Genomic DNA, 12877 nt, shown 5'->3' with positions numbered 1-12877 from the left:
GGGGTAGTTCTCTGAGCTTATCTAATTCCTCTGGGAAGACATTTTTGCCCTCATCTACAGGTTTGTGTTCAGGTGTTGCACTACTGACACCTACTGGCAAAAAGGGAACCTAGTCTTGACTTAGAAATATCATTTTATTATTGAGACCATTTCACAATTGATAACTGCCACTGAAAATAGAACAAATCCAATTTCCTTCAATCAGTGGGCTATAAAAAAATTACATCATCCACAAACATTCATTAAACTGCATTGTACACTGAAGAAACTTGGCACAAATAATACCAGCTCTTTTAATCTCACTGTTAAAAGAAAGTTGGATGCACAGACATATATTTAAGACTGAGATAGGGTGAATTGAACTCTTAGCCGGGTTCATGATTGAGACTATGTGAACAATAAAGAGAGAAATCAGACGCATCTTGAAATGTAAGGTTATTCAACTACTACTGTAAATTATACATGATTGAAAAAAGGACAGTGATGTAAAAAACTGTGCTTTTCATGGCATTAGACACAGCTTCCAGAGGTCAAAAGCATTACTGATGAATGGCCCATTCTACTGTCAATCCTTATATGCCAGCAAGTGGACAGACTTTGCTCACATGTGACAGACAGTGCATGTCACATATTATGAATTTTGTGCGAATTCATATTTATTAAACAGAAAGTTGCAGGTTCCTACTGTATAGGGCAGGGGTTTTCAACTGATTGTGAAGCAGGGACCACCACCCTGACTAAGAATCAACCTGGGGACCACTGTTGTGTTGGGTGGGGAACTGGGGATATGGGCTAAAATTAGTGCTTTGTTAACACTTGCTATGCATGCGTCGTATGGGCACATTTCCTAATAATGATGACTCAATCAGGAAATCCGGTAAACTTCTTGAGATTCCCTTTTCTGTGGAAGTTCTTGACCTCAGACTTCCCAGTAACTGACAACATTGACACGTCATCATAGGTCACCAGTGCATTAATGCGCTGTTCCGTAGAAGAAAAAAAATCCTTCATTACTAAATGCATGGTCAGGGACCACATGCAATACCTTCACGGACCACCAGTGGTCCACGGACCACCTGTTGAAAACCGCTGGTATAGAGTACAACATGTTAGGTTGTAGTTGTACAATATACATAGGCTGCATCACACTTTTTCATTACCCATGGTTACCATGGAAAACAAACAGAGGAACCCTGCAATACATCACTATGGTTCTGTTTGGTTGACAAAAACATCACATACATATGACTAATTACGCTAAATCTCATAGATCTCTTCAACATCAAGGTAATTTACACACACACACTTACACAAGCAGTTACTTCTAGTGAGGTAAAGACAATGATTTGTTAAATTCATATTCATATCCTAAGCCCAATCTCTAGTTTCCACCACATACATAGGCCTGTCACAATTATTACAAAATCGTCTAATTGCAATTATTTGAGATAATTGCAATTATTTTTGCATAATCGTCATAATCGTTTCCATGTTGAAAGATTTTCACACATTTTCAAATATTAAAAATAGCAGAAATAGCTGATCTACAAGCTTACAACGCAATAAGCTTGTCGATCAGCTATTTCTGCTACACGTATAAAATGATTAAATATGTCAATCATTTCTTTATATCTTTCAGTTATTTGTCATATCTGCCCTGTGCAATTTTTGATCACAAAGGCTTCATATGTTCCAATGTTCAATGGCCAAACACACAATTAAATCATTAATCGCAATTATTTGAGTGACAATTAATCGTCAACTTAAATGTGGAATCGTGACAGCCCTACACATACAGTTACATTATATAAAAAGAGCCTATTCAACTCTGCAGAAGTGTTAAAGTTACAATCCTGGACATATTTTAATGAATAAAACATTATGTAGTACATCTGCAGTGGTTGGAGGTACAGTAGTCTCTCTACTCTTCCATTGAGAAATGTAGACCCTGGTGTCAAGTATGACACCGCCATTTTTATTGTGGTTCACACATCGTTACAAGTATATAAAACTTACGGACTGTAGCTTTAATCAAGGGGAGAGTCGCTGGTATACCCAGCCACCCTCTGCAGGGTGCTGAAAGTCTTCCTGGATCGACTCTCCATTCTTGGGCTTTGTGAAAACGATGCGGTCATGAAGCCTGTTGGTTTGACCCTGCCAAAACTCTATGTAGTACGGTTTTACAATATAGCCGCCCCTGTACCAAAGGAAAGCAAAGGACACTCAGTACATTATGTCCACGTAAGTTGACTACATTCACAAGTGACGATGACTACTAATACAATGAGTATTACAAGCTGCTTAGAATCTTGTACCCACCAATAATCAGGCATGGGCACCTCTGTATCCTTGTACCGTTGCTCCAGTTCTGTATTTTTCTGTCTCAGGTACTGTGAGAAAGAATTCTTCCGTAAATCACTCAAGCCACAGGCTTTCACAAAGACACATTTTAATTCAAGACATTTCCCTCCATCCATCACAGGGACGTATACAGTCTAGATACTGTAAGAATTCTGTGTGCAGTTAAAGGCATATTTCACTTTAAAAAAAATGTGGGTATTTTATCGTCTACTCAGGCTTTTGTGAGCCCCCCAGACAGTTTTTAAGTTGCTTGATTAAGCATTTAGATATTTGATATTCACGCCCCCTTCCTATAAAAACCCATTATAACTTCAAACTCCTTGATTCTGGTGACTCACCCTGCCCTCCTATGTGAGGGGCCGTGTTTTTTCAATTACTTTTTTCATTTATTATTATTATCATTTTTTATTGTATTCATGTTTTTTCATCTTTCAAGTTACAATGGGTTTGTATAGGAAGGGGGCATGTCTGATAATCAAGCAACTTAAAAACTGTCCGGGGTGCTCCCAAAAGCCTGAGTAGACGTTAAAATTACCCTTTAAAAAAAAAGTGAAATATCCCTTTAATTGCCAAATAAATTAATAGATGATGTTGTTTTGGCTCTTACATCTCTGTTAGGAACCGCAGTGCTTTGTCTGCTGACGACAGCACCGATCTGGCTACTCTTGGGCCGGGAGTGGAAATAATCACAGGAGCTCTGGTATGGGATGCGCTCCACGTTGCCTTCGATGCGAATCTGTGGGCATACAAATTAAATGTACAGACTTATGTCGTACATGGGGTGTGGGGTCAATGGTGTCCATAGCTATGTGTGGGAGAAATTCACTAACATTATCGTAAGCATGACATACATTGTAAAGATAAGAATATGACAGGCCAGCACAGCTTTACCTACCGATCTGTTCAGGGGTTCCCAGTAAAAGACAAGACATGCATAAGGGTTGCTCTCCTAGTGGACACAAAAAAGTTGCAAAGTTTGCAAACTGCAAAAAAATACAACAATGATTGATTGATTGACAGACAGAGAGACAGCCAGACAGACAGACAAACAGAAAGAGAGACAGGATAAGGATGCTACTGACCAGCTCACCCCCCTTTCGACTCTCATAGTTGGTAAAGAAGCGAAAGCCTTCGTTGCTGTAACCTTTCAGCAGCACCATACGTGCGGAGGGACGCCCATCCCTTTAAAGACAGAGAGAAATAAAGCTGTCGCTGAAAATGAGAAATAAATAAGTGACATCCACTGGCAAAGCTGCTGGTACTAACTTGGTAGATGTGGCGATGCACATGGCATTTGGCTCTCCAATTTCAGGGCACTGTGTGGCAAGGTCAAACCAATCACCAAACTGCTTGATTGGGTCCAGGGAAGAGAGCTGATTCTCCTCAAAGCACTGCGAATGAAATCATTACAAGATGAGTGCACACTGCAGACTGCACACAGTGCACAGAAACCCACACAGATCACTGTGAAAGAGGCGGTGTCAGCACATCAGTCAAATTTGACTGTGTTAGGGTTGGTTCTGATATTTATTTCTTCTCTACTGGTTGGTTAGATCAGTGGTTCAACCTGTCACTTTAAGGACTTTTAAGACATTTTGAATACTTCAAAAAAAGGAAAGAAAGAAAAAGGCTGTTACTGCATCAAAGGTGATGAACAAGCTATACTATAAATAATGTCAAATACTATATGAAAGAGGCAAAAATTGTGAAAATGGTCGATATATACAAGCTCACACACGGGAGGCACTGTGAGCTTGTAGATCTGCTATTTTCACAATAGTTATGTGTAGAACCAAGTCAAACAAAATGTAATGCAAACTCCTGCATTCTAAGTGTTACTGCTTATCAGGTTGGGGGGTCCTCAGTTCAAATATGATTATTTTGGGGGGGTCGCCAAAAGGTTGAGAACCTCTGGGTTAGATGAGGCAGAAAGGAAGGTCAACATCATCTCCGTGCATCTCCCATTCTAGCCCTAGCATGATATTCCATGCATTGCATGCGTTCAATGTATGGAATATAAGGCATTCTGCGGCTACTCCATTCATGCTAAGGGGAAACATACTCAAGTCGTGTCATTTGCAAGGCATTGTAGATCAACAAGCTGCAGTGACCAAAGGTTAACTGTTAACTGAGGAAATGTTTTATTATAATGCAACAAAGTCGACTCAATATACTCACTTCCTCGTCTCCTTTGTATTTTTTCCTCATGTCACTGAGATCCATGGCTGTAGTGTCACTCGTTGATGTTTTGCTGCAAAAACGCAAATGGGAAATAACTTGACGACGAGCTGCCAGAAATGCAGGAGACGGCGGATTTCTCCTCAAATTGCTCAATATACTTTTATTACACAAAATGCCACTGAGTATGCGCCTCATGCTTGTACAACACACTCACCAGTGATACTGACGTCACCGCGCTCAGCGCGCTGCCTGCCTTACGTAAGGCAAAACATTACACAAAAGTGTTTTGTAACTAAATTAAATACATAACAATAATACATAAATGATCTATTATGTATAATGTACATGTATCATGTTGTCACGTATCAGTTAGGTTTGCGTATTGAAAATGCGTATAAGAGGCACAACGATCATCATTTCCAGTAGAAAGATACAGATAAAGCGATGCCATCGATTATTATAACAACACGTCAACGGTGACACCGTCACAGGGTCACGTGGTGTTTCTCCCTAACAAAGATGGCGGCGACCTTGTGTGGAAGGCTGTTACCCAAACAAGGTAATACACCGTTTCATACATGACATATTTTACACGTAGGCAAGTGTTAAAAAAAAAGTAAGAACCAGATCATGTTATAGAAGGCTCATATCTTATCTATGTGTTGTCTGACAAAATATGAGTTCACTTACTAAGTGCTATTTCTATTAGATAGCGGATAGCTTATTGCTATTATTCATTCATATCCTGGTGAAGTGATACATGACTGGATTAGCCTTGGATCAAGACTATCGTAGATGTATTTCAACGACTGTGACTTTTACTTTCGTATGAGATATGCAAATGATAAAATATATCTAATCTTGATCCAGGCCATGCTGGATTTATACTCTCATGTAAACAAACAAGCTAATTGCAATATCAAAATAACAATAGGCTCTATGCACAGCAGCCATATTATCACTTGCTTCACAGGTGTTATCAATGATACTAATGAAGGCTCTGTTCCATTTAGTCTAGCTCAGTGGTTTCCACGACCCCCATAACTCTGAGAGTGTACAAATGGAACCAAATGGACCCGCATTTGTACACTCTCAGAGTTACACACCTGCAAGGGGCCATTTGGAAGCCCATGAGGGTCCCTGGACCCTAACTGTAGACCCACTGGTGTAACAGAGTGTTTCCAGTGAGCCAACATGCACAATATCAGCACCCTGACTCTGTTAGACCAGAATGGAACAGAGCCTTCATTAGTATCATTGGTAACACACCTGTGAATGTCTTCATAATATGACTGCTGTGAATAGAGCGAATAAGCAAGACGTCAGTTGGAGGAAAGTTGTGGGTTCTATCACATGCATGGGCACATTTAGGTGTGCCGTGCGTTACTTTACTGGAGTATTTCCAATTTTCAGTACTTGTACTTCCACTCTACTACATCTCAGAGGCAAATATTGCACTTTAACTTCACTACAATTATTTGAAAACGTTAGTTACTAGTTACTTTGTATATTTTGATTATTATTACAAAACATACATTAAAGGTAGGGTAAGTGATATTTTTGGGTTAAAACAAAAAGTATTTTGTTAAAAGGTTAAAGCACTATATTCTGATAGTAATCATTGCTATATAGTGTTTGTTCAGTAACAGGAGTCTCCCTGTCTTTTTAAGCTTCATTCTTATAGTGTTCCAGTTCCAATTTGCCTGCTCATTTCTTAGTGTCATCACTTCCAATTTCACTTGTTTAATCTGTATCCTGATTGAGTTCCTGATTGGATAAAATTGGAAATGAAACTGAAACTGAAACGAAAATGCATTTTCTGTTTGATAAAGACCTGGATAGACAAGGAGACTCCTTTTACTGAACAAACACTCTATAGCAATGAGTACTATCAGAATATAACACATATTTTAACCAAAGAAAATCACATACCCTACCTTTAACCACTTCAGCCCTATATGCATTTCGGTCATTTGAAAATGGCAGATCTACAAGCTCACAATGCATCGCGATGCGACACATTGTGAGTGTGTAGATCTGCTATTTTCAAAAGATTTTCAGACATTTTATTAATTTGAGAATTTGTGAAATGGGACATTCTGCATAATGAGTACTTTCTACTTTTGGTACTTAATGTGCATTTTGATACCAATACTTTTGCACTTTTACTCAAGTAATTTTTGTATGCCGGACTTTCACTTGTAACAGAGCACTTCTACATTGCAGTATTGATACTTACTTAAGTAAACAATGGGAGCACCTTTTCCACCACTGCATGACATCACTTGACTGAAGAAAAGATTTAAAAAAAAATGTCATAACCGCCAAAATTAGACAAATTGTAGTTCTATAAGCCCTGAAATGTATGCTTTCTGACTTTTTAGGATGGCTGCCCCTGACACAGAGTGTGCGGCATGGGTCCAAGGCTGTGACCCGACACAAAAAGCCCATGCACATCATGAAACAGAAGTTTTTGGCTGTCACTCAGTACATTCCCCCCAAACCACCTATTCCCCGGGGCGCTTATCCACCAGAAACCATAGCTGTTAAAGAGGTAAGTAATCCGAGACCTTCAGTTTCTTTTAACGTTTTCCGCCTACTTATCAGTTTGATGTGTGAATACATTTGCATGCAGTCTAATCAAGGCTTTATAACGGAATTGAGGAAATGTACACCTGCTTAAACAATCTAACCTGTCTAGTCTTTAGAATATCTAAGTGGTACAAGTCTGTGTTATCTCCCAATTGACTCTGACTTCTGTTCTGTCTGTAGGAGAATGGCCTGATGGTGCTTTTAAAGAAAGAAGTAAAGCATGTATTTCAAGACAGCAAGATGATTGCTGTCATCCAAAATAATTCCATCAATGCTGAAGACATGCTGATACTCAAGCGCAGACTTCATAAACATGGAATCGCCATCAAGTTCATCCCCAATGAGGTACAACTTCCTTGCCCATATAGCTGTTTTGAAAATGGGGTCCAGAAGAATTGTATGACGAGTCACAGAGGTGGATAGATGCAGGTGTCCACTAGCCATTTTTACTTTTCACTAACCCACATTTTATTTGGAATTGGACAGAAAACAGGTGATGAAATAGTCACCTGTCAGAGTAGCTTATAGAATAACAGCAAGGCTAATGACCAACACTACTAATATTTTTGCTGGTGCCTGGTGTAACCTTGCTCTCTCTCACGCACGCACACACAGACAGACAGACAGACAGACAGACAGACACACACACACACACACCTTTTCCCCTTTGTAAAAGTGTTCATACAGATTATTTTGGTCTTTGATTGTGTTATTTTCAGGTAATGAGGTCGTTTCTCCAAAACGGCATATACTGCAACATGTTGCCCCTGTTCATCGGCCAGACAGTATTGTTTGTCAGTAAAGAGCCAAAAGTAAAGGAACTGCTGCTGACACTGAGAGGCAGCCCTCAGATGGTTCTACTAGGTATGTATGTCACAGAATCGCCCACCATAAGTGTGTGCATCTGTAACGCTTGTATTTGTAGTGTTTGTATACAGCATCAAAATAGAAAGACAAAACTGAAATATTTTTTCTCCGTACCCCCCGTTTCTTTTATTTTTTCTCCCCATATCCCCCCCCACCCCAGAGGACTATGTCCATACTGTCAACAAGACAAACATTGAATTATGACTGAGTAAAGGAAAAACAAGTAGAAAATAAACAAAATTTAAAAAACTAATAACGAGGTAAATGCATACAGTTGTAACATATACCCTTGTGGGTGATAGGTGTGGTGTACATATTTACAGCACCAGTTTACCATACATGTAGCCAAAATAACACCATACTAGTCAATCCAATCAGTCGGGGTTCACAGACCATGAAATAACAGCCTTCTAGTCAGTCGTATCCTCCAGTATCTCTACACCAAGGTTCCCCCTCCCAGTCCCCCTTAATCTTGCTGAGTGAGGAGTCATTAAATGAAGAAATAGAACTGTAAATGTTTGATATGAGACCTTAAAGTTGAGCAGAGATGTGTAACAAAATATCAAATTTCAAGTCTGATTCTAGATTAGGAAAGGTTGAACTTTGGGTTTGAACAAAGTGTCTGATTTGAAAGTACCGAAATAGATGTGAACGGTGGAGGATGAATTTGAGGGAAAGGTCATTGAAAGTGGCGAAAGTCTATGAAAAGATCTGTGAATTTGTCCAGGCCTGATCATTGCCAGTAAACAAAGCTGGCATCCAGTTTAGCAGGGAGAAATAAATGGTTATTGCATATGGGGCCTTCTAAGAAGAAGCCACTAAAATTAAAATGCTGACGGAATTGGGGCCAGATTTTAAGAGTAGATATATATATATTTTTTAAAACGTTTTGTTTATTCGTTTTTGTTATTTTACATACTCATAGGTAGTACAGACACTTATTGAAGTAACTAAGCAAATAAACAGAGTATCTCCAAACAGTGAGAGTAAGATATAAACAATTTAAGAGTAGATATAACAACGAGGTCTGAAGTGAATTGTTTGGGAGAGAGGGTTAGCTTGGCTGTAACCAGAGCAGCGAGGGATGTTACAATACATGAGTTCGCCTCAGATTGACACCAATCTTACCAGGGCTGGCACCAAATAATGCTGCCACTCTGCGTAATGGAACACCAGCTTCCACTTACCATATTGCACAGGCCTTATCCTGAGGGGACAAACATGGCATCTTTCCATTTTGGCAGTGTTGCTGCTTGGAGCGCACACAAACTCAACAAAGTTGCCTATGAAACTCAGCATAGTCTATGAAATCTCCATGCCCGCAAAATGCATTTCACCTACTTACAGTCAAGGCCAGACGGCCAGTCTTGCCAAAACAAATATAGTTCATATCTGTAATTCATGGAACTCCATTGTTGTCTAAGAATGTGTTAAAAATAAGTCCCAGAGTTGCTTTGGTTTGTATAATTCATGATTTTGAATAACACAGGCATCGTAATGTTTCCTGGAAATTTAAAATCTGCAGATTATTGTTCATTGTCCATCCCTGTGCATGCACATTGCCATGTTTACATTTTGAAAGCCCCTGCAATTGCTTCATAAAGTTGTTCCAGGAAAAACTACAATGCCCAGGTTCGTTGTAATTATGAATTACATTGCCCAACCCATCAGTACGGCTCTGGGACTTTTATGGACAACAATGGAGTTCTTTGACTTAAAAAAAAATTGCTCTATTTGCTTTGGCAAGACTGACCATACTGTAAGTAGGAGAAATGCTTTTGTCCGTCGTGGAATTTCAATGGCTACACAACGTTAACAATGGCAAAACCTTTATCCTTTAACCATCAATATTAGTTACATCTTAGCATGAGTATTAATACTTTATTAGTTAAATATTAGTCATTACTAGGTGCCTGTTGGAAATGCATGCCCTCTGGTTATGCTGTCTGTCTGTCTGTGTCCCTTTTATGCCCATATGTGGATATCTCTGTGTCTGTCTACCTGCCTGTGTCCCTTTTTATGCCCGTATACAGGGCCGGTGCTCCCTTGCGTTATCTGTATTCTATCACTCGTTTGCAAGTCACATCACTGTGTGCATGGCTGAATAAACTTTGTGATACTGCCTGTCTGGGGGTCATCCCTATGTTCCCCGGGTTCTATGTTCCCCCACTAGGGTTAGGGTTAGGTTTAGGTTAGGTCCTATGGGGAACATAGGTACGGTCCCTCTGCTGTTGCCTTGAACTGGGGAGCCTGCTATGCAGCCTGGCTGCTACCTGAGCTGCGGAGGGGGGTAGAGGGGCGGCTATTAAACTGACAACGTCGCAGCGCACCTCTCCGCTCTCCCACACCGTTAATGCAATTAGTAAAACCAGTCAGTCACACAGACACACTATGAAATGCTACCAAATAAACAACCATCAGTGCTGTAGTTTAGAGGAAAGGAGGTGAGAAATGTGTGCTATCTTTGTTAATTGTATATAATTAGAAATAAAGACTGTATGGCACATGATTGATCATCAGAGTCATTGATTGAGCAACGATGTGATAACAAGCGAGAGTGGAGATGGTAGGCCATATGTTAAAACTCAAGTGGAGACTGACTAGGCTACAGGAAAATGAAAAGGCAAAAGCCATCCGAGACTTTCGTGAAACATTTGTGTGTGATGATGATCCATGGTGATCTTTTCTTTTTTCTTAAAAAAGAAATAAATGTATCCCACGATTTTTGTAACCCATTTTTTCACCCAGTGCCAATTGCCGAAGAATGTAATCCTGGGTGCTACTCTCACTCTGCCAGCCTGGGTGGAGCCCCGAACTGAGCTCATGCTTCCTTCAATGCATGAGGAGTGAGCACGCCGCTTCTTATCACCTGACAGGGGGAAGTTTCCCCGGTAGGACGTAGCGCGTGGAAGGAATACGTTATTCCAACCAGTTCCTTTACCCTCAATCAGGCTCCCCGGTTGACCCGGGGGAGGCAGTATAGAGACCAGGATTACTGCATGTTTTTTGTGAGAGTACCTACCCCAGGGGACACGGGGAGAACATGCAAACTCCTCACAAATGGAGATCTGCATAAAAGGAGATGGAGTGCCTCGGTGTTGGCTATGCTGAGTGTTTCGGAGGGGCTAGATCCGGGCCTGCCCATATATGGGCATATTGTTTGGATCGGCGTTTCCATACGTAACATTCATTTATAGTTGGATCTCCTCATTTTGCGTGCCACATTCTACAATAAGTATTAATAAATTGCTTGATTGAATACTTTATTAACATAGTAATAGTACAGAGGTACGATCTTACAATGATTTTTAAAAGGATAACACAAAAGGCCCTTGGGGCTTGTTTCCATTGTGGTCCTGACGTAGGTGTTAATGTAATTATTCCTGTGTAACTAAGCATAGTTAGTAGTACCCAAAAAAACTACAAATACCGTAGTCATTATTACTCTTAGAGTACGTTCCCCATTCTAAAGTTTAGTACCCAAATAAACTACAAATAGTCATTACTCTTAGAGTATGTTCCACATTCTAAAGCAGGTGCCCCCACCTATGGGAGGTTGCTCCCACCTATCAAACTGACATAGTTAAATGTTTACTAGCACAAATATGTTTCCTATTCCAAACTCGTTTTTTTTTTTACTCTCAGTAAAAGTAGTATAACAGATATTACTATAGTTTTCACTCCACATTCTAAAGTGAATGATCAGACCTTGAAAAACAAAGGCAAAGAGTTGGCTCAGAATCACTTGACATGATTTAAAAAGAGCACTGACACTTCTCAGCATGTAGATAGATAGATACCTTTATTTTGTCACAATAGGTGAACATTTGGTGAAATTAGCCGAGATTTGGTGTAGAGGGAAAAATGAGGAGACCAAGTAGACCCCCGGGGGGCCCCGCCAGTCAACAAATTATATAGGGTTTAAGTGTGGATCAAGGTGTCACACAACGCCACTAATCTCCCCCCTCCTGTCCCAACAGGAGCCTGCATCGAGAACACGTTGCTGAGTCCAGAGGGGCTGCTGAGCTACTCCAAGCTGCCATCAGTCACCGTGGTGCAGGGAGAGCTGGTGAGCGGCCTGACCATGCTCACCTCGCGGACAGCCGCCATGCTGCAGCGCCACCCGGCCCACCTATCGGCCCTGCTGCAGCAGTACGTCAAACAGCAGAGCCCCGAGGCCGGCGAACAGGAAGCTCCCAAGGTGGAGGAGACGGTGTAGAGTTTCGGTCTTTGGAAGGTACCTGGAACTGTTGCCTAGCAGTATCGTGACGCAGAAGGAGGCTGAAGTTGAGACGTGCACTTTGTCTTGTGCACTTCTCCTTGTTTGGCAACCACTGTTGCTGTCCCAGCTGAATTGTCAAGATTGAGTCAGTCTTGTACATTTGTGTCGGGTGGCTTAATCCAGTCAAAGTCTTTGTGTGCAGCCGACCGTATATAAGCACCTTCCTGGACCAACGAGGGAGTCTGCAGACTTGAACTAATGTCCACTTACAGTATATATCTGTTGTTTCAACCCCTGCCACTGTTGAGTTCTTGCACTGTACAGTGTTGCAAGAACTCTAATGCCATCATTTCAGTTCTGTTTGGGCCCTGTTTGTTCATGATTTTGTTTATTTTATTTAAGAGTAGCTTTACAAATAAATTGAGTTACTGTCGTTTCATCATGCAACTTTGTGATTCTTTTATTGATCTAATGTTGTCCACTAGTAAAGGGATTTTGGTGAGAAATTATTACAAATACAATTACTAGTAATATTTTTTTACCAGTTTGAGTTCATTAGCAACTTGTGGGGTGGGGTGAGGTAGGACCTACATGCACACACCACCATAAAATCTTTTTGACAATGTGCAGAAAAACAGCAGTGACTTTTTTGTT

General features: G+C 40.5%; 2 protein-coding genes across 3 annotated transcripts; one reads left to right on the top strand and one right to left on the bottom strand.

Moving 5' to 3' along the window:
* Positions 1-147: 147 nt before the first annotated feature.
* LOC311060318 (pyridoxine-5'-phosphate oxidase-like) lies at positions 148-4744 on the bottom strand. 2 transcript variants are annotated; one of them, XR_014602244.1, is made up of 8 exons: positions 4540-4744; positions 3628-3752; positions 3444-3543; positions 3257-3310; positions 2969-3097; positions 2320-2390; positions 1088-2197; positions 148-681 (listed from the first exon to the last, which is right to left on the bottom strand). XR_014602244.1 is itself a non-coding variant. In XM_084078460.1 (7 exons), exons 1-7 carry the CDS (start codon positions 4735-4737, stop codon positions 2032-2034), a joined length of 843 nt encoding a protein of 280 aa, XP_083934586.1. In that variant the 5' UTR covers positions 4738-4744; the 3' UTR covers positions 148-2031. The 2 variants fall into 2 exon arrangements, 1 of the variants encoding a protein (XP_083934586.1); XM_084078460.1 differs by having other exon boundaries at positions 148-2197.
* A 303-nt stretch (positions 4745-5047) lies between these two features.
* mrpl10 (mitochondrial ribosomal protein L10) lies at positions 5048-12665 on the top strand. Its single transcript, XM_084078638.1, has 5 exons — positions 5048-5101; positions 6927-7096; positions 7315-7479; positions 7854-7998; positions 11982-12665. Exons 1-5 carry the CDS (start codon positions 5062-5064, stop codon positions 12218-12220), a joined length of 759 nt encoding a protein of 252 aa, XP_083934764.1. The 5' UTR covers positions 5048-5061; the 3' UTR covers positions 12221-12665.
* The last annotated feature ends 212 nt before the right edge of the window (positions 12666-12877 follow it).

This window comes from Gymnoscopelus microlampas (assembly GCF_963454915.1).
Source record: "Gymnoscopelus microlampas genome assembly, chromosome: 14".
Lineage (NCBI taxonomy): Eukaryota > Metazoa > Chordata > Actinopteri > Myctophiformes > Myctophidae > Gymnoscopelus > Gymnoscopelus microlampas.
This window is presented reverse-complemented; position numbering and strand designations above follow the sequence as displayed.

Excerpts from the sequence above, each read along its gene's own strand:
- LOC311060318 (XM_084078460.1), bottom strand. The coding sequence starts at position 4,737 with ATGAGGCGCATACTCAGTGGCATTTTGTGTAATAAAAGTATATTGAGC. Across the intron at positions 3,544-3,627 it reads TGCATCGCCACATCTACCAA|GGATGGGCGTCCCTCCGCAC; the intron begins GTTAGTACCAGC and ends CTGTCTTTAAAG. Across the intron at positions 3,311-3,443 it reads GTCGAAAGGGGGGTGAGCTG|GAGAGCAACCCTTATGCATG; the intron begins GTCAGTAGCATC and ends TGTGTCCACTAG.
- mrpl10 (XM_084078638.1), top strand. The coding sequence starts at position 5,062 with ATGGCGGCGACCTTGTGTGGAAGGCTGTTACCCAAACAAG. Across the intron at positions 7,480-7,853 it reads TCAAGTTCATCCCCAATGAG|GTAATGAGGTCGTTTCTCCA; the intron begins GTACAACTTCCT and ends TGTTATTTTCAG. Across the intron at positions 7,999-11,981 it reads CCCTCAGATGGTTCTACTAG|GAGCCTGCATCGAGAACACG; the intron begins GTATGTATGTCA and ends CTGTCCCAACAG.